The sequence below is a fragment of the Epinephelus moara genome, chromosome 11 (genome assembly GCF_006386435.1).
Source record: "Epinephelus moara isolate mb chromosome 11, YSFRI_EMoa_1.0, whole genome shotgun sequence".
Taxonomy (NCBI): domain Eukaryota; kingdom Metazoa; phylum Chordata; class Actinopteri; order Perciformes; family Serranidae; genus Epinephelus; species Epinephelus moara.
Window position 1 is genome coordinate 23497652 of NC_065516.1, and position 21603 is coordinate 23519254.

A 21603-nucleotide genomic window follows, 5' to 3' on the forward strand; every position below is an offset into this window, starting at 1 on the left:
TTTCATGTCTCTACAACATACGGGGCATGAGATATGCCCATTCAAAGTGTGTAATGATGTGTCATTCACATCCTCCCATGACCCTCTACCACTCAAATTTCACATGGATTGACCAAGTCAGTGAGGAGAAAAATGTGGAACGGACAGTTTTCATCATTATATAGTAAGATAAAACATCAGTAATAAATTTAAATAAGAACAAATTGTGGGTGGAAAACTTGATCTGAAATTGAAGAAGGGATATAAAAAAAATCTTATTTTGGACCAGAAAGGTTGTAAATTAGACTTAATTTAATAGTAAAACACTGACAGGGAACATAACTGTACAATCAGTTCTTTTCCTTTCAGTACATTTCACTGCCTACTTGAACTTAAGGTTTTCAATGCAGGAGTATTGTGGTATACGTACCTTTTACTGAAGTAAAAGACCTGAATTTTTGGGACAGAAATTTCCTCCACAAGTAGGCGGGAAACAAACAGACATAAGAATAGTCCTTAATTATGTATTATTACTCTATTTTTATCCAAAAGCTACATCGATCTGTAACTAATGAAGGCTTTTGTGGACTAACCACAGAATAAGTCAGTGCCCTCAGTTGATTAAATCATTGCTTGTGGGTTTGCCCTTATTACTGCATTATATGTTAAAATATCACTGATAATCTAGTAAATGTTCAATAGACAAGATGCCTGTCTTCATCCATTCTTTGTGACAAAAAAAAAAAGTAATTTATCACAAATTGGGACTGTGAAGTTAAGTTGTGCTTGTAGGTACCTTCGAAATATCAGAGTCACATTTTAAATAACTCTCTACCACCAATATTCATGAAAATGTTAGAAAATCAAACCAAAAGTTTTTGTCATTTTTTAATGAAACTTTAAACCATTTTAATTTGATGGTACACTGACTGGAATGAAAGTTGCATTTCAACCTGCTTCCTCAACAGACTTTACAGCATCACTTCTCTTTAAATAAAGGAACTTATTTTTCAATATCACGTTTCAGCTGTCATGATGGGTTTTCTTGATTCATTTGTCAGGTATATCTGATAAGTAGACTGGGTAGATGAGTCTAGAACTCTCCAAATAAGTAAAATGTGTCTGAATGATCCTGCTGTTAACTTATAAAGCTCTAAATGGTCAAGCTCCATCATATCTTAGAGGGCTCATAGTGCCCTATTATCCCACCAGAACACTGCGCTTGGAGAATGCAGGGTTACTCGTGGTCCCTAAAGTCTCCAAAAGTAGATCAGGAGCCAGAGCCTTCAGCTATCAGGCTCCTCTCCTGTGGAATCATCTTCCTGTTACGGTCCGGGAGGCAGACACCGTCTCCACATTTAAGACTAGACTTAAGACTTTCCTCTTTGATAAAGCTTATAGTTAGGGCTGGCTCAGGCTTGCCTTGTACCAGCCCCTAGTTAGGCTGACATAGGCCTAGTCTGCCGGAGGACCTCCTATAATACACCTCCTTCCCACTGTCTCCTCAGTTTCTGAAAGTTGGTTCTTCATTTGCTAACATTCACGTCCTATTACTGCATGTCGCTAACTCGGCTTCTTCTCCAGAGCCTTTTTGCTGCACTGTCTGGCAGGTTCCCTTGAATCACGGCTGGATCGTGTGTCGTGGTTATGCTGCTGCCGTGGTGCTGCCTGATGCCTCCTACTACTGCTGTTATTATACACACATGCTCATTATTGTCGCATACATATACTATCATATATTAATATATACCTACATCATATTGTACCACAATTACTGGTATTATTATTATAACATTATTACTAAAATTGTCCTGTATCACTCTCTCTGTCTTTCTTTATGTCTCATTTTGTCATGCGGATTACTGCAAATTTATTATCTTCATCTGTTCTGTACGACATCTATTGCGCGTCTGTCCGTCCTGGAAGAGGGATCCCTCCTCAGTTGCTCTTCCTGAGGTTTCTACCATTTTTCCCCCGTTAAAGGGTTTTTGGGGAAGTTTTTCCTTATCTGCTGTGAGGGTCCAGTTGCTGTAAAGCCCTCTGAGGCAACTTGTGATTTGTTATATTGGTGCTTTATAAATAAAATGAATTCAAAAGTGGCCCCCAGGCAATGCAAGTCGAGTATTCCTGCTGTAGGAGTTAACCACCCCCAGAAGGTGGCAGTAGTGCGACAGTAAGAACGACAGCTGCCGTTTAAATTCAACGAAGAAGACAACCGTCGTTTACAAACAACGCATGCGCAATACGAAGTGAAAGCATTCGCATCAACAACATACACAGCGTCACCAGTGTGGAATTATTGTCAGTAACTTTGATAGTTAAAAGGTTTGGGACATCCAGAGGAACACTATTATTGCTCCGCAGCCAAACAGGAGCACCAAATCTGCCTGAGACGACGCTGAAGCGAAGACGGAAGAAGAAGAAGTGAAACCTCCTGCTGGAGTTTTGGAAGTCGCTCCAAACAGTTGGGTGACTACGCACTTGTTTCCTGTTGTCAGTGTGGCTATTGAACACCCAGCGACGGGATACAATGTAAGAAACATCGTGACAGGATCCTCAAATCAAAGGGCAGGTAAACAACAGGGGGGTAACAACCCAGCGGGCCCCGTGTGTTTGTTTCCTACATGAGTCAGTCGGCAGGATGTCGCTGAGTTCAGGCGGGTGGACTCACAGCCCGGGCTACACTGCGGACCAGTCCGCCGCCCTCCCCGCTCACTATGGGGCCTCGCAGGCACAACTTGGCTGCCACACCGTCCTCATGTCGGTTCGGGTGTCGGTGTGCCATTCCGGTATTCGGCCGCTGTGTCTTCCTGGAGCAGGTGATGAGTCACTCCGCCTACAGCTGAGCATGGACCCGGGGAAATCCGGGGAATTCCGGCTGTCGCTCCAGGACAGCAGCGGGGCTGGCAGGAGTGTGGTGAGTGCACAGCAGCACTGTGGGGCTTGTTGTGATGTGTGTGTGAGTGGGAAACACCCCAAATCTATAAAAATATGTCCACAGTAAGACTTTTAATGCTAAATATAACCCCTTACTCGGTGCATGGATTTAGTGTTTGGAAATATGGTGACACAAAACTTCAAATTTAGGGACTGTTCATTACTTATGAGAAGGGAGGGGGTGGTGCAAAACAGAGAAGGCACTTCAGATGGCCGCAGGCTGGAGTTGAGCCTGCAGCAACTCTGTAAATGGGTTGTGGCACTATCCACCAAGCTACCGTCGTCCCTATATGATGTATTTTTTATTCATTTTAAATACTCTCAGAAGCCCAAAACCTGCTTGTTCATTTTTAAAGGCATGTTTTCTGTTAAAAATCTCCAATATCACACCATTTATCACTGCCAGAGACTGTGAAATAAGGTTATTTATGGCGAAAGGAGGGTCATGCATTTTCCCCTAGTCACTCAGGGAGGCTTAAGGAAAAATATTTGTCATGTTATTTAAAAAATAAAATAAAAAATGAACTCACACACCAGCCACCTTCCAACTCTGATAAGTAAAGTACAGTCCCTTACTGGCTTGTTACCAGGGCCAGTTATTGTTGTCATTTGTTTCAGGGCATTTATTTAGGAACATGCAACATGTATAAGCATAATATCAAATGTAACAATAAAGGTATAAATTTTCCCATTACTAGACAGGGTGGCCAGATGGGATAAAATTAGGGATGCATGATATTGGATTTGTCGCTGATATCCGATATGCTGATAACTGTTACAGATGTACACAGTGGCCGATACCAATGACGGGCCGATATTATGGTGCATCCCTTGGTACATATTATCAAAATAACTTGCAGTAATGTCAAAGTCATCGTCACACAGTGAACCTGGAGTCTTTGGGTCCTGTGAAGGTCAGGGCTGTTGAGAAGTTTGCCCAGTAGGTAATTCAGCACTGCAGAGCCATATATACTTATCACGACCCTCCCTGGAGCTACAAATACTTTTCCTTGAGCCTTCCTGAGTGACTGGGGGAAAACCCTGTCTCTCCCTCGAAATAAATGACCATATTTCACAGTTTATGACTCTAATAAATGGTGTGATTTAGGATTTTATTAAAGAAAAGATGAGTTTCAGTTTGTGAGTTTTGGGGTTCTGGTGGTATTTAAAATAACTACAAAATAAGACCATTTAAAGTTGAATGTCCCTCGGCTCAGCCAAACCAAAAAAGACAACTCTCTTCCCAGTACTATATAGAGTGCCTCCCCCACTTTGTATCACCCCCTTTTCTCTCATAAATAATAAACAGTTCCTGATACAAAGCAATATAGGCGCATTATCTCCCCTTACAGGTTGTAAATGACTGTATATTTAGATATAATTACAGGCCTGAAGAGGTAAAATGTCCAGTATTACACATGAATAAAGCTAAGAATAGCTCCTTCTTTATTACCCTATTAATGATCATAGGGACCCCTCAGATTTGGCTCCTGACACATGGAGGCTTCCAACCCCTTGGTTAGAAATCACTGAGAGGACAAGGGTTTAGGCCACTGTGTTTGCATAATGCACCATCAAGCCTGAAATCAACTCGTCTTTTAATATTGGTCATCAATTCGTTGCAATCTTTTTAACAAGTGTTACTGCAGCTACACTCAGTCCCAGTGATGTGGGTACACTGAGCTAAAACTGAAGCTTTCTAATGCAGAAATTCTGCAATAAATGCGACATTCATGAAGTTGATAATAGTTGTATTGCTGAAACTGTTGTAGATTTATCGGTATGGTTTAGTTTGGAGGCTGTAGTGTGTGGTGCTGCTGAATTGCATGACATTACACATGAGGGTATTTCATATATCTAGTCTGCATTCATCTTAAATTTGGTTGGAAAATATGAGAAACACCTTTAGCACCTTGAAACAAATGTTTCAGTTCTACATTTACAACATGTGATATTTGTTTTATTGTTTGATGTTTTCTCAGTGCATCTATGTTTAAAGGACTACCTCACTAAATGACCATTTGTATGTAAATTATTCATGACGTGCTGCCTTGAATTCTGGTAGAAAACTGGTAGTCTCATGCATCCAGTCGTATGCTCAGTACTTCCCAAACACGTGTATTTTCCCTATAACCTTCCTATTTAAAACTGAACTGAATGTGAAGCTAATCTATGCTCTCGTCAAAGCCAGACTCTCCAGTAAGTTTTTTTGTGAAAATGCTTTTGGAAGTACTGAGAAAGATACATGAGACTTGGATTATACTACACGAGTTGTGCTGTTAAACATTGTCCTTAAACAATGAATAAATCAATATGTTGCTGTTTTCTGTGGAGGCATGCAAGAAAAACAAAGTTTACTTCATGAATTCAAGGTAACACAACCTGACTAACTGAAACAAATGGGGATTTTTGTGGGTGATGTATTCCTTTAAGTTTGTTACAGTATAATAAGATGTTTAATTTATGTATTAATCAATCCAAGTCCACACGTGTAGTGATGCATGTAGTTGCCTTTTTGAACATATATATTACGTAACCTATGATTCATTTACCTTCCCCAATTCCTCCAACCTCATCTCCACTCATTCTGCTTTCTCTTCCTCTTTCTCCAGACCATCGCTGAGTTTGATCTGAGGACAGTAAACTATGAGGTGAAGTCCCCCAAGTGCCATGAGCTGAGTTTGGCAGCGCCTCCACATGACCGCATCAGCTTCAACTTCCGCTGTGAGCAGGAGGCCCACGAGTGGGCTACGGTGGTGATGTCGTCACTGAGAGAAGCGCACAGAGGTCAGTCGCCTTTCTTGTTAAACACTCACTGTTCTTTCAGATAACAGCCACAGCAAAATGATTTGGAAGTGTAAATATTTGATACCTTGTGACAGGATCCTGTGAGTTTTTTCAGACGTGTAGTACGTCGTCGTAGAAACCCCCTGATTGTTATGATTCTGTGGAAACCATCTGCCCTTTAGTGAACCTAGTTCATGCGAATTGAGCTGGTTATTTATTTATTTATTTGAACAAAAGAGCTCTTCACTGCCCCGCTCAGTGCTTGGTAACATCACTGCAGTTAATCTCAACCACTGTGACCAAGCTTCATATTTTGGCTTCAGAGGGAATTCAGTAAATTGGTCTGTGCTTACTTACACAACATGTTCTTGTTTACTCACTCACATACATGTGAATGATGAAGTTAACACAATGCTTTTTGTTGTTCTGACGTTTCTCTTCGGCAGTCGCCCCTCAAGATAACGGTCCACAGCTCCCCCTGGATGGTCTCCAGCACCAGAGCACCTTGGCCTTGCAAAGAACAGGTGTGCACACAACTTCCCTTCACTATAAATGATTATGTGATTATTTATTTCTGATGTGATGTCACTAATTCACTGATTCCTTCACTCATTTTATTCATTCATTCATTCATTTAATCATTTTTAGCCCTCTAGTGGCTGTTTGGAGGTATGGCAACATCCTCTGCACACACCTGCCCATGGGTTCACTTGTTTGGGCTTGTCTGTGTTTCCGTGTGTGTGTGTGTGTGTGTGTGTGTGTGTGTGTGTGTGTGTGTGTGTGTGTGTATCCATCCGTAGAGGACACCTGCATAGAGCTGACCCGAGCCATAGAAGCAGGTGACATGCAGTCGGCTTCTGTCTTCGCTGCCACCCTCGCTCGACAACATGCGGCACTCAAGATTCAGCCCTCTGCCAAAGAATATGAAGACACTGAAATCAAGTACGAGCTTTGTCATTATCAATTATCAGGGTTCCCACAGTCATGGAATACCTGGAAAAGTTATGAACTGTTTTCCAGGCCTGGAATTGGTTAGAAATCAAAAGACTTTAGATCTGTAAAAGTTTTGAATATACACTGTTTTGGCCATACCAAACCATGTCTCTTGTTTCACAAAATATGTTTCTTTTATTACTTATTTATAATCTAGTGCTGCGTTGTGTGACCAATAAAACGTTACTAGCATGATGTGATACACATAGACCAGACCGGCATTGCATCATCACCAAGGCTGCATGCCTCTTTTTGGGGGAAAGAAACATGATGTCACATAAAGAGAGAAATGGGAAAATGTGGAAACACTTTCACACTGAGATTTGAGACACTTACGAAACTGAATATTCACTGTTAGTGTGGTAAATTGCTAAATCATGCTGGTGACAGATGGACAGCTGCTTGAGTGGAAGGCTGCTGCAGTACAGCCATACAATATAGCACACTGATACTCAACTTGTGGCCTGTGGGCCAAATCTGGTCCTCGATAGGGTGCTAGGTGGCCCTCCGACCATTTTCTAATTTACAAAAAATTCAAATGAATTCACACTGGGATTTATTTTTATTTATTTATTTGTACTTTGTATGTAATTAAAGTGCCAGAGTGCATAAAAAGGCACTCAAATAGAGCTTGATTACCCACAAAAAACTGACAGAGGAGGATTCCTAATTAATTATTTATGTATTAATTATTTATGTTTGTTTATTTACTGGCCCCTGGCCTCCTGGCAATTTGCAAAAGTGGCCTACAGGCAAAGAAAGGTTGATATACCTGGTAAAGCAGCATCAGACTGTCGTCTCCAACTAAATCTCATTCTAGATCAAATAGTTGGCTATTAACAGGTTATTTACAAGCAGCACTTAGCCAAACAATCCCTGTTGATTAAATCAAGAAGACATATCTGATTGAATCACCAGGTCAAATTCCATTGCCATCTACAGGATCTTTGGTTTTTCTATACCCCTATAAGGACATGGTGGTGTGAGTGTCTAATGAGTGGGTAAAGTTATCAAACGCAAGCAGTTTGCTTCTCTGCAAATGCCTGGAAAGTGCTTGTTTGATAATGTACGGCTGTATCGCTGTGTAGGCCTGTCTATTTTAAACTACTTGGATAAAATCATGGGTAAAATGTTTCAGAAAAGCTTTGAAAATTCATCGGTAAAAATGAGTGGGAACCCTGAATTATGATTTCACTAACAAGATTGGTGGTCAGTAAGTGTTAAATTATATATTTTAAAGGTGAAGTGTGTAAGATTTAGGGGGATTTGGTGGCATCTAGTGGTAAATTGCAGATTGCTGTCAGATAGAACTTCTTCCAGCGTGAATTCCTTCAGTGTTTACGTTCAGGGTTTTTTACCATGAGCTGAATTATCCGCAGATGTCTCTTCTTCTCTGAAACAAACGGACCAGGTCATTAAAACCGGTTAAAACACTAAATAAAGCAGTTTCACACTACAAATCAGTGTCTCTCTGACGCTGTTTGGCATCTCGGAGACGGATGGCTCGCCCATTACGTTATTATGTGCTCACTCTTCTTCTCTGATAACTTAATGTGTGCTCACCTTTTTTTAATCCAGACGGTCAGGAAGTTTTTACTGTGAGCCGTATTATTCGCAGAGGTCTCTTCCTCTCCAAAACAAACAGAATTGGTGATTTAAAGCGGTAAAAACGCCAAAGTAGATATGAACGGCTCATTTTAAGGTAACGAAAACACAACGAATTTTTTTTTCAGGTGATTATACGCTAAATAAAACGTACTTATTACATTACATTTATGACAATGTGTTCCCCTTAAATCCTACACGCTGGACCTTTAATTTAATTGGGCGGCAGTAGCTCAGTCCATAGGGACTTGGGTTGGGAACCGGAGGGTCGCCTGTTCAAGTCCCCGTCCGGACCAAAATATGGAGCGTGGACTGGTAGCTGGAGAGGTGCCAGTTCACCTCCTGGGCACTGCCGAGGTGCCCCTGAGCAAGGCACCGAACCCCCCAACCGCTCAGAGCGCCTGTCATGGGCAGCCCACTCTGACATCTCTCCACTTAGTGCATGTATAGGTCCAGTTTGTGCATGTGTGTGTTCGGACCTGTGTGTAATTGACAACAGAGTGAAAAATTGAATTTCCCCTCAGGGATTAATAAAGTATATAAAATTAAAAAAAAAATTAAATTAAAAAAAATTTAAGATGTGATATAAAGTAGATTACTGCACAGTTTATACAGACAGTGGGGCTAACAGCTTGTCTTTCATTTTATCTAACAGCTTGACTGTTGCAGTTGAGGATTCTTCTTCATCCTGTTGTGTCACTGTGAAAGTTCTCCCTCATATGACGACCGCAGCGCTGAAACAGCAGGTTAGTCTGGAGACTGCGTCTTTCCTCCTTCATTTGTCTCCTGAAAGAATCATTTCATGTCAGTTTTATTTATGTAGCCCAAAATCCCAAGTCACATTTGCCTTACAGAACCGTCTTTGTCTTTCTTCTGGTTTTCTACCATCTCAGATGTTTCTTGAGTATGGCTTCCACCCTCGGGTGCAGCGCTGGGTGATTGGCCAGTGTCTCTGCACCGACCAGCGCTCTCTGGCCTCGTATGGGGTTCGTCAGGACGGCGACACAGCCTTCTTGTACCTCCTGTCTGCCCGTCACGCTCGTTTGACTCGCCAAGTTTTCCATCAGGACCAAGAGAGTGCCCTCCTCCTCAGTTCTCCATCTCTGTCTCTCACCACCTCTCCCCTCCCTGCTACCTCTGCAAATGGCCCCTCGTCTCTGGAGCGGAAGCCTTACACCACCCTGCCTCCCAGACTGCACACCAGCGGCAAAACTGGTGAGTGAGGGCGTTAGCAAAAATGCAAAAAGTAGAAATGTAAATGTAATAATCTAATGTTGTTAAACATGATGTATTACATCTGAAAGTGAAGTGTTTTTTCTTTTAGACCAATTTCTAATGAATTAAAAATAGACAAAGAATGTTAGTGGAACAGACGGTGGGAACCTCTGACAGAAATTGTTATATTGTAGAAAGGTATGCACTTACATACACTACAAATAAATTTGCCGATTTTTCAACCAGCTCTGTATCATGCCACTGTGGGTAGTATGTGTAAATTAACTGTGGTAACCTTCCCTCCATCCTGTCGGCGCCCAGATCTCCCTACTCATTTCGCTGGCTCAAGGCCTGTTGCTCAATCTAAAGATTGCAGTTCCCTTATTTTTGTCTGCCCACTGCCACGTACACAAAGAAGTTGTAAAGCTAGGCAGTGCTGATTAAATATAAATCACGATTCCGTTGCTGTGTTGCCATTTTTTTGTTGTTGTTTTTTTTTTAGCTTACTGGTAATCTGTAATATGAAATCATTTGTTACATGCCAGCCGCCATATTGTTTCCTGATGGGCAACTTGCATGATTTCATCTACCAGCGGGAGCTTTTACCGGTCAGGAGTGGTGCATGTTTTCTGCTTCTTTAGCAAAAGGGAATGCCACAGCCCTTTTCTGGTCATATAGCACCAACTGCAAAAGTATTTGCATCTTGTTCCATCTGTTTGTCTATCTGTCCATTCATCCCATCCCTGTGAACACGATATCTAAAGAACCCGTCAAGAATCTCGTCAAATTTGGCACAAATGTCCACTTGGACTTGAATGAACTGACTAGATTAGGTGGTCATAGTTTAAAGGTCAAGTCTATTTGACCTCATCTGTCTCATTCTTGTAAACATGACATCTCAAGAACACCTTGAGGGAGTTTCTGCAAATTTGGCACAAACGTCCACTTGATAATGAACTGCTTAGAATTTAGTGGTCAAAGGTCAGTGTCACTGTGACCTTTCTGTCTCATTCGCATGAACAAGATATCTCAAGAACATCTAAGGGAATTTCTTCAAATTTGACACAAACGTCCACCTGGACTGAAGAATAAACTGATTAGAATTTTGCGTTCAAAGGTCAAGGTTGGTGTGACCTCATGGAATATGTTTTTGGCTACAATTCAAGAATACATTAGCTAATTATGACAAGATTTCATACAAATGTCTCATAGGATAAAATAATGAAGTGGTGATATTTTATATCTAAAAGGTCAAAGGTCAAGTTTACTGTGATAACACAATGTTCTGCAAAAACACTTTTCTGGCCATTATTCAGTGTCATATCTCAGGAACAGAGGGGATACTTATCTTGGGTGTCCACCTTGAAACTGTGCTTGTATAGATCTTATGTGCTGTAAGTGTTCCTGTTTTTGCAGACATGGATGTCAGCTTCAAGAGAAACGTGACTGGTGCGCAGAGGCGGTAATTCTAGGTTTTCTTCATAAATGTTTCAGGCGGGTCAGAGAGAGGAAACATCGTTGAGATCAGAGATCTCATCAACCTAGAGATGCCACAACTCAATGAAGCGCTGAGCCCCAGCACAGTCTCCACCCAGGTAATAGGCAGCAGTTTAATCAGAGGAAAGTTTTTTTATTCACACAATGTTCAAAACTTGTTAATGTTTCAATAAGATATGTCATAAGAAAAGAGCCATTTGATCAAGTTAAACCTACTCTTTACCACACTTCTCTGTGCCTCAGGGTTGGTCTTGCCCTTCTTGCACTTACATTAACAAGCCAACGCGGCCGGGCTGTGAAATCTGCAGTACAAACCGCCCCGAGAGCTACGTCATCCCGGGGGGGTACCGACCTGATGCACTGGAACTCAGACGGATCCAGCAGGAGAAGGAGGCGATCAGACAATACCAGCAGGTATGAGAAACTAACTGTACCATCAAACTTACCGTGCACCTACAGTCTTAGATATACAGTCATACACCCATATATACTTAGAGTAAAACCGTATTTTGGCGTACTATTTGGTGACAGTTACATAGGTTCAACAACAAGCGTGGGTCAAATAATATTTTGTTTAAATAAAAAAGCTGCAAGGCAACACTGGGCTCCAAATTGGACAAAACACTAAGGAGAGGGACGTGAGACATTGATCCAAAGTTGACATTTGAATTCAAATTCTCAGGCTCTCTCAGGTTGACTCTCTTCTCTTCTGTCTCTGTTTTTTTGAAGGAGAAAGGGAGAAGAGAGGTGCTGAGGAGTGCTGGGGCTCAAAACAACTCACTCCTGTATAACCTGGACCAGGACTACTGAACACACACAGACACAGGCGTACATTACGCACCATGTTTATTTATGTTTCAATCACAGACTGTTTGAACTTTTATCACCGTTTCCTTTGCACTCTTCAGACACTCACTTTTATATCACATAGGAAGTTATCATGCACAAGTCTATGTCTGTACGTCTTTATGCTTCAATTGAAAGCATGTGGTTCTGTTATTTCAATCCTGAAGTTGAATGTAGGTTAAAGAGCTCATTTGAGATGCACTGATACGAACAAAGCCTATTTAAAGGGACAGTTCGCCCAAAAATCAAATATTATTGCTTTTACCTGTAGTGCTGTTTATAGCTCCTACTTAAAACTGCTCATAACAAGGTCTGTGGGTTAACTTGTGTAACTGGGTAATGATTTCAGTCAAGAGACTTTGCTGTTGAGTTTTGCAGGATTTTTTTTTTTTTTGGTAGCTTTGAAAACCGCAAGTCGAATGCCATCTAGTTCCATTACATTCAAGAGAAGGCAGACATCTCTACGAGCAATATCTCCCAAACTCAGCAACTCACACCAAAACCATATAGATTGATAAATAGCACTACAGGTAAGAGGTAAAATATGTATTTTTGATTTTGGGGCTAACTGTCCCTTATAGCAGCCTAATCAGGTGGTGACACAGGTGCATCCCTATGAAAACAGCTGATGACACATTTTAGGAAAATGTGCAAACTGTGTGCTGGTGAAAAGTAGAATCTAACTGATACTGGATGTTAGAGGCCAATATTGACTTTTGGAAAAGATTGATTTTCTTTGTCAAATAAACACACTGATGCTTTTTGGCCCTGGGGCTTGTATTACAAAGCAAGTTCAACTTACTCTGGCTCTCGTGGAGTTACCTGGCTTCACTACTTGTAAACTTTGTCCCTGTCAAGATCCCGTAGGAATGAGGACTCTGTTTCGCTGGTGAGCTGATTGGCTAACCTGCTCCGGAGCAGCCGTGCAGTGTAGGTTACCATGTTCATCCACCACAGTTAAAAATGAGCCAGCTTTGCCCAAAGATATCTCACTAAGCAACTAATCTTGCTTCGTGGTATAAGCCCCTGGCAATTTGGATCGGTCAAACTGTAGTGAAAGGTCATTGAAGACTTTTTCCTATATTGATCCATAATCATGATCACTGCTGACTGTCAGCATCAAGTGACTTTTTAATGACTCCTAAAGAGTAGAAGTTGCCTCTAAATTGAATGTATTAGCCTGATTGGTAATTTTGCACTTGTAATTGTATATACTCTGTGAAACAGATTGAAATAAAATGTTTGTACACAGTGTGTGTGCACATCTGTATTGTGACTGTGTAAATTTAGCCGAGAATGTGCCTCTGTAATGTAAACTGAAGGGGAACAGATTAAGCACTATAGGTTTAACCCTCTCAACAACACCACCCCTTGTGCCAGGCAAGGGAAGAGGAGCGCAGTGAGAATTTTGCCCGGCTAGTGATGATGGACGGACAGGACCTGCTGCCTAACCCAGAGCCTGTGGACTGTCGGATCTGCTACGTGGACCTGAAGCCTGGAGAGGGGGTGCTGCTGAGGGAGTGTCTCCACTGCTTCTGCAGGTAAGATATCAAGAGAGGTAGAGAAAGAGAGAGGGTTTTGAGAATGAGGCAGATGTAAAGCTCATATTTTGTCTTTAGTCTGATTGAATATCTAAGATGTTTCTCATGATTGGGACTGTCTGTGTGTGCATGTGTGTGTGTATGTCTACCCAGGGAGTGCTTATGCTCAGTCATCATGCTGAGCGAGGAGCCGGAGGTGGCCTGTCCCTACAGAGATGACACATATTCCTGCTCCTGCTCCCTGCAGGAGAGGGAGATCAGAGCTGTGAGTCACACCAACACATACAGCATTAACTCTCACACATAAGACACTGTACCTTTAAAACTAGCGCCTAAATTATTACTGTGCATTAAATGGAGAAGCTCATTTCATCACTGGCAGTACCAGCCAAGAAGGTGGAGCTACTGCTCTGCTACTTGTTTTTTTTATAGCCCAGACTTTGGCCTCTTTCCGTGTGGACAGCATTTAGTTGCTTCAGCAGTATGAGGCAACAGTTCGCCAACCTTCGCAGCTGCTAAATGTGAACCAATAAACTATGATCCAACCAGGACTGCTGATGACAGGCGACGGTTTGAATGTAGCCTCTGTTTGAGGAGCAATTTCTTTCCTTTGCTCCTTCACAGTTGGTGCCAGCAGAAGAGTATGAGCGCTGGCTGCAGAGAGGCCTGTCAGTGGCAGAGTCTCGATGTGAGGGCAGCTACCACTGTGCCACCCCGGACTGTCCGGGCTGGTGTGTGTATGAGGACATAGTCAATGTCTTCCACTGCCCCGTCTGCAGGAAACACAACTGCCTGATTTGCAAGGTATAAAATATGTGCACAATACACACGAATACTACAGTATTGATCATTTACTCTCATAGTTTATAGGAAAATGTCTTGGTTTACTTAAACACACAAGATTGTGCATTAAATGTTGATATAAGTGAATGCATAACCATGGTACAGATAGAGGTAAAGGTTGTACCCTGCACTAATCAGTCTGTCAGAGCTAATCAAAAACAAGAAGTCCCTTGAAAGAGGCAATGGACACCACACATGTGAAAGTCGTCACATGGTTTAACTTGGTCTCGTCTCTTCAAGCTAACAGCTGTTTAAAGACAGAAGTGTTTCTATATTTATACATCAGAGACATAAAAAAATGATGGCACCTTTTTCAGTCCCTGTTTCTATTTTTCTCCTCTCAGTCTATCCATGAGGGAATGAACTGTAAGCAATACCAGGATGACCTTGCAGCCCGCGCTATAAATGACTCAGCTGCCAGGAGGACAACACATCTACTCAAGGCAAGCTGTAATGCCCTCATGTATATGTGTACACACTGTAAGGGAAAGAGAGCGCCCCTTTAAGCTGTGTGTCACTGTTTTTGGAGCTGCTGTTACATGAACAGTGTTAGTATCAGTCCATGTCTGAGTGCAGAGACAGATTATGTAATAACCCAGAGAGAAATGGAAACTAATTTTCTGTCTCACAAACAGACTCTGGTGCAGTCAGGCGAGGCAATGCACTGTCCCCAGTGTGGCATCATTGTGCAGAAGAGGGATGGATGTGATTGGCTGCGCTGCACTGTCTGTCACACTGAGATCTGCTGGGTAACCAGAGGACCCCGCTGGGGACCGAGGGTAAGAAATGTACCTACCTGATCTCCCACACCCTCGGGAATTTTAAACTGTGATTTAGGAGCTGCATTCTGTAGGTGGTCTACATCTTTGGAAGTATGATCATAAACCCCTGGTTAAGAACAAACATGTGGTTATTGTCTAATATGTCATAAAAGTTTGACCCTAATGAGGATATACAGCCAAAACATGGTGGTTAAAGCCCGCCTCCATTCAAAAACATGTTTTTCTTGTGTTTATGTCCCCTAAAATGTTTCAACTTGACTATACTGACTTGTATCTGTGCAAGTTTTTTACATTCCTCTACTAAAGGGGACAATGTCTCTGCGCTTGGCTTAAATCTTAGATTTAAATGTACACCAGACAAGCCAGATTAGGTACATCACATATACAAAAGCTTGCTGTTTAATATAGGAAACACACACAGGGGAACAGACTTTGACACAACACCAGCGAAGAAACCTGAATCCTCTAGTGCAGAGCAGACGTGTCAGTGCAGACAGCAGAGTTTGCATTAGTGTTGCTAAGTTTTGACAGCAACCACAGTAGAGTGTGCAATTACTTTTATGTTTCAAGATGCTAACTACACTTAGCATTTTGACACCTACGCTAGTTGCTGATTTTGGCGCACAACAGACCCTGCACAGGTCCTATTTTGAAAACCCACACCAACCCACCTTCGCAAAGCTCAGTACCAGAACCGACCTGTTACCTGTCATTATATCTGAGTCAAAACCTCACCCGCCTGCACCTGTTAATAAAAGTCCCATGAGTCGACCCCCACCCGTGATTAAACACACACACAGTCTACAGTCACTCACATAAAGCTGGGTTCTCAATCCTTATATTACAAATCCAACAGAGGGAAAGTCTCTTTCACTGGCTGTGCTCGATGCCAAGATGGCAAAAACATTCTGTGCAATCGCTGCCAGGTTAAGAAACATTTTAGCATGCTCCTTCCACCACAACAAAACCTCATGAAGGATCCTCCCTGGGTGTCTTGATCTCGATGTACGCTGCCACCTCATCCTTAAGCTGCAGAGTTTCATGGCCGGAGTCCTTCATGTCGGTGATGAATGTGACGAAGGGGTCAAAGGTTTGACTTGTGTCAGAAATAAAAGGATTTGCAGCTTAATAATATTGATTTAGATGTCACAATATTACACATACACTGTACATGCTTTTTTTTTCATTGGTTTTATTTTTTTGGGGGAAAAAAAAGTTTTGTTCTCACCTGCTGCCCGCGTGAAAGTAGTTCATTTTTACCCATGTCCATACTAGTAAATTAATATATATAGAGATAGGTAGATAGGTAGATACGTATGTAGGTTACCCGTGGCATACCTGCTGGTACCTGACCAACAGCAGGACTCTGCAACAGACTCCTCATCTGAGTCTGGGTCTGACTGTGGCTCAGACACGTATGGCTAAATCTCTCCTATGTGCCCTCTAATGCTAACGTTACTCATCTTAATGCACGCTGGACTTTCACCATTCAAGTGAGTGCTAGTTTCGTATAGCCAGACCTATCTCCACACTTTGAGCACTGGAGAAAGCAGAAAGCAGAGTATTTAAAATGTGTCTGGAGGGGAACTTATAAAAAGTATTTGTTGTAAGGTAAGTTAAAGCTTGACTGTTTCTCTGATGCTTTTCAAGGGTGCTGGAGACACCAGCGGAGGATGTCGCTGCAACGTCAACAACCAGAAATGCCATCCTAAATGCCAAAACTGCCACTGAGGATGTCAAGAGTGGTCAGGTAGTAGAAGAGACCCAACCAAAACTGCAGGATTGTTGCACACAATGAATCCTCCTTGTTATGACTGAAGACATTCTCAGTTTCCTCTGAGCACATTTCTAACCATCACTTATTTCCTTTACTTTTTCAGCTCTATCAGAGTAACATAAATTAAAGCTTGAGATTAAGCTCTCACAAACATGGAAATGTGTGATTTTAACCAGTCAGTGTTCTGTATAAATTATCACATCAGACTGTAATAATGATCACGGTGGTTACAAGTATGCAGGGAAAGAGTGTTACCTTTTAAATGATTGCACTGCAGATGTAGCAATACAGGTGTGTTGTTATCTCTTTTGGTAGTTACATACCAGGATACATTACGTTAAACTGAAGTGGCCTTATTCTCGTGCCCAAAGCTGTAGCAGGGTGTCCATGGTGACGTGTCCTGGAAAACAAAATCCTTGTTGTGTCCTTAACATGCAATTTTCTGCATAGAGCTAGATCAAACAAGTGAATGGAGTTCTGTATGGTTGTGTTTTTGTGTCTGTGTGAAAGAGTGACTGCATGTGTGCCGCGTCACCAAAGAGGTTTGAAATGTGTCCGATAGTTAATCTGATGTTCGACCGCCTGACTTTGAGTCGAACCAGACTGTTTGCATTCTGTTAATCACTCACATGCTTCAGAGGCCTCTGAGTCACCTCTGACCAGCTGTGTGTTATATGGTGACATCATCAATAGATAGCAGAGTGTGTTGATTAATTGTCACATGTTAATTGCAATACTTGAATACTTTCTGATAAGGCACATGTAACATTTTGTCAATAAGCTCGTACTCCTGTTAATAAACTCAAATATGATAGGGTGAGTTTGGTGACATCAGCCAGCATATTTAACATCTGTATAATTGTATCCACAATAATATTTTCAATACTTTCTAATTCATCTATGCATGAATTTGTTATTCTGATACATTAATGGAATTGTGGATGGAGCAACGTATCCTGGCTCACCAACTGCACTCTGTGTTACCCACCAGGCTAAGCCCTCGACTACACTACTGCCTTGCACTGACAAGCCATGAATAAGTCTTCACTGTTACTTGTGTGAAAATATCAGCTCTGTGTCGCTGATGTACAGTTGTGCCTTAATTATCAATAAATACCCTTTAAACTATCAGACTTTTGCTCTTTTTTTATTTGGATAAAACCACATTTAAGCCAACAAATACAAATAGAGAAAGGATTGTTGGTAACACTTTACTTGAAGGTATCTACATAAGGGTGACATGACACTGTCATAACTGTGACGTGACACGGTCATGAACCTGTCATGAACATTATGTACATGTCATAAACGTTTATGACTGCTGTCATTAAGTGTCATTTGGTTTTTGTAATGACAAGTTGACATTGTTTGGGATGTCCTTATAATGACAACTTGACATTAATTAAAGTGACATTACCAGAAGATGTCTTTGTCATGACAACTTGACATTAACAAGAAATGCACCTCTTTTTGTGTTTATGACAAGTTGACATAATGATTATTATTGTTATGACAAAGACAACTTCTGGTAATGTCACTTTAATTAATGTCAAGTTGTCATTATAAGGACATCCCAAACAATGTCAACTTGTCATTACAAAAACCAAATGACACTTAATGACAGCAGTCATAAACTTTAATGACATGTACATAATGTTCATGACAAGTTCATGACAGTGTCATGTCATAGTTATGACAGTGTCATGTCACCCTTATGTAGATACCTTCAAGTAAAGTGTTACCGGATTGTTTTATACACAAGAATTTGATTTGGTATTCCTTCTTGGCAAAGATTTTCATTTAAAGACAAGTTATGTCACTGGTTGCCCATTTTTGTAGTTTGTTTCTTTGTAGTTCATCTCAAATGTCTACTTGGACTCAACAATAAATTGATTACATTTGGTGGTCACTGACATCATGATGTGAAAACACCTTTCCAGCCATTATTCAACATCATACCTGAGGAACAGGAGGGGAGACATTTGGTTAGATACTGAACTGGTGACTGTATAGATTGTCTGTGCTGCTAGACTGAAAGTGTATGTGAAGCATCCATGTTTTAGAATATGTAGCTTCTTTACAGCAGCATCCATATTTGAAGGTTTGTCTGCTGTCATGGCTGCAACTTTGTGTCCTGTCCTGGTCCTCTGTTAGTCCACCATAAGCTCCCTGGTTTTCCTGCAGCAGCTGCCTCTGAGGAGCAGATCAACATTGTTCTGTGATTCATATCCTGCAGTTTGTTATCTACTGGCTTGACCCTTGTTAGAGTTGATTCTGGAAGCAGACGAGCTCGGAGAACATATTGACAAGAAGCAGAATTCAGTTCAGAATGCTCTGAGATTTTTAGTGAAACACACACAGTCACATATTGTTCATGGATGTAAGCAGGTAGATTTACTGTGAAAACATTGAAGCATGGGGCGTCGTTGGCTTAGTGGATAGAGCAGGCGCCCCATGTACAAGGCTGTTGCCGCAGCGGCTCGGGTTCGACTCTAGCCTGTGGCCCTTTGCTGCATGTCCTTTCCTCTGTCTCTCCCCCCTTCACGCATAAGCTGTCCTGTCAATTAAAGGCTAAAACACCTAAAAAATATCCAAAAAAACCCCCAAAAACATTGAAGCATTAAAGCAGGGAGTTGGTTCAAGGCTTGGTCACTGTCATGCAGTGGACCAGGGAGTGAAACAGGTTTCTGCAACTTGAAAGACAAGATCACAGCACACAGAGGTCGATGTTATCAGAGTGGAAGGTAACCTAAGGACATTTTCAAAACACTGACTGTGAGTGTAAAATGTCTAACACTCTCTAAATGTTTTCTCTGTGTCTCTATGTGGTTATTAAATGTCTGTACTTGTCTGTAATGTCTGTCTATACTTAATTTTACTTGACTTAGGCCTGTTGTCCTCGTCCGTGGACACTTTTTGTGCCATTTAGTGGCAGGTAGAGCACAATACACTAATCTATGTAAAAACAAGATGGCAGCCATCTCTGCCAAGTCGGTCTGCAGCTGATCCCGACTCAAAAGTTGACAAGGGGCATTGGGACTTTATAATCATTGACAATGTTGAGTGATTGGGTCCTATTGATCGCAAATAGCTTGTAAAAAAGTGCACACCAAACAAAAGTTCAGATCTCAGGAGGATATATGACAGGTCAGCTCAGCGGCATAAGGTAGGCTAGTTACAACAGGCCCCAGTGCACACTGTTATGACGGGCCCAATAGTGTATGCTGTTGTGCACATATCGTCTCATCACATGATCAGGGACTTGACACTGGATAATATTAACATACATATTAGCCAGCGGTCATCATTGTATGTCTGTATATCACAAAAAATACCAAAGAAAATGAGAAATTATTCATTTAAGTTAACAATTTTAATAGTTTCTCATAGCTTACTTGGAATACGCATATAATTTAGTTATAGATGCTTCTGACTATTTTCCAAAAAAAGAAAAAATAACATGACAGAGGTGAGTTTGTCTTTTTCAAGGGCAAATAGCAAGTGGCACTGTTTTTAATTTACTGGGAGCTCTGTGAAAACAAGCATATTTCCAAGGTGGCAATCACTCATAAGGGCCCTTTCTCCAACCAGCTTGTTGTTGGAGGGCCCGCTGTGTCAATGCCCTCCCCCCAACCTGCACTGTCTATATCCTCCTGAGACCAGAATTTTTGTTTGGTATGCATTTTTAATTTCTCCTAGCTATCAGGGATCAGTAAGACCCGATAAGTATAAAAACTTGAACATTGTCAACAATTATTATGTCCCAGTGTCCTCAAATGAGAGGACAATAAAGTCCCAATGTCCTAAAACGAGTACTTCCTAATTAACAGCATCTTGTTTCTGTTGAAAAAATTGGTCAACTTTGTTGCCATAACAAACTATAAACATTATTAATCATAAATAAACAAGTTTCAACCATAAAATGTGATCAGATTTTGGACTTTGTTCACCAGGCTGACTTGGCAGAGTTGGCTGCCATCTTGTTTTTACATTGATTAGTGTAGATTGTGCTCTTACTACCGGTAGATGGGACAAAAATGTTTCCGTGAATGAGGACAACAAGTCTAAGGTAAGTAGAAGTATAAGGTCAAGTTAAGCCAAAATGTGGTGTTCACATGTGAGGACACAGGGTCTCAGGAGGATATTTCCATCCTTGGGTCAGCTGTATTCATTTACTGCCATGATCAGCCTGTACTACCAGTGACTGGTCAACAGATGTCAGCATAGGTGCAGATCTCAGGAGAGGGGGAGGGCCTCCCAAATAAAAACATGAAACTAGGTTACTTTTATTTTGACAAAATTAAGGTCATGTGCACAATATTGATGCAGGAAAGGCACAAATTGGTGCATGGAAATTCATCTTAATGAAGGAAATTAAGTGTTTGGTGCTGAAAATGTTCTGGCAGAGGACCCCAGGGACAGTTTGCATTCATGGAGGAGAGGGTTAGATAATTATAGACATATAACTATTATGAATACAGATTATAAGATACTTGATTACATGATATATTACAAAAATATATAGATAAAGAGCAAAACTGTGCAATTAAAGGACGGTTAGTGTGGGATAATCTGAGTATTCTAATAGAAAATGTGTATAAACCAGACACAAAAAGGATTTTATTTTATTTATCTTTAGTCTGTCAGGTAATAAAAGACACTGAAAAAGTTCATGATAATAAAAAAAAATGCAGCTTCTCCTAATTGCAATGTCATTTAGACTCATTATGGGCTTGTGTGAATCCCTCTCTGTCACATATTTCAGGCAGCACGTGGTCAAGGTGAAAAACTGTGCAGCTCT

General features: G+C 41.3%; 1 protein-coding gene across 1 annotated transcript; it reads left to right on the plus strand.

Annotated features, from left to right (window-relative positions):
• The first annotated feature begins 2223 nt into the window (after nucleotides 1–2223).
• On the plus strand, nucleotides 2224–17927 carry shrprbck1r (sharpin and rbck1 related). Its single transcript, XM_050056722.1, has 14 exons — nucleotides 2224–2896; nucleotides 5529–5703; nucleotides 6150–6227; nucleotides 6504–6645; nucleotides 8957–9047; nucleotides 9195–9516; nucleotides 11011–11111; nucleotides 11257–11427; nucleotides 13240–13400; nucleotides 13554–13665; nucleotides 14025–14204; nucleotides 14588–14686; nucleotides 14879–15022; nucleotides 16676–17927. Exons 1-14 carry the CDS (start codon nucleotides 2621–2623, stop codon nucleotides 16754–16756), a joined length of 2133 nt encoding a protein of 710 aa, XP_049912679.1. The 5' UTR covers nucleotides 2224–2620; the 3' UTR covers nucleotides 16757–17927.
• Nucleotides 17928–21603: the final 3676 nt, after the last annotated feature.

Excerpts from the sequence above, each read along its gene's own strand:
- shrprbck1r (XM_050056722.1), top strand. The coding sequence starts at position 2,621 with ATGTCGCTGAGTTCAGGCGGGTGGACTCACAGCCCGGGCTACACTGCG. Across the intron at positions 14,687-14,878 it reads GGACAACACATCTACTCAAG|ACTCTGGTGCAGTCAGGCGA; the intron begins GCAAGCTGTAAT and ends TCTCACAAACAG. Across the intron at positions 15,023-16,675 it reads GACCCCGCTGGGGACCGAGG|GGTGCTGGAGACACCAGCGG; the intron begins GTAAGAAATGTA and ends ATGCTTTTCAAG.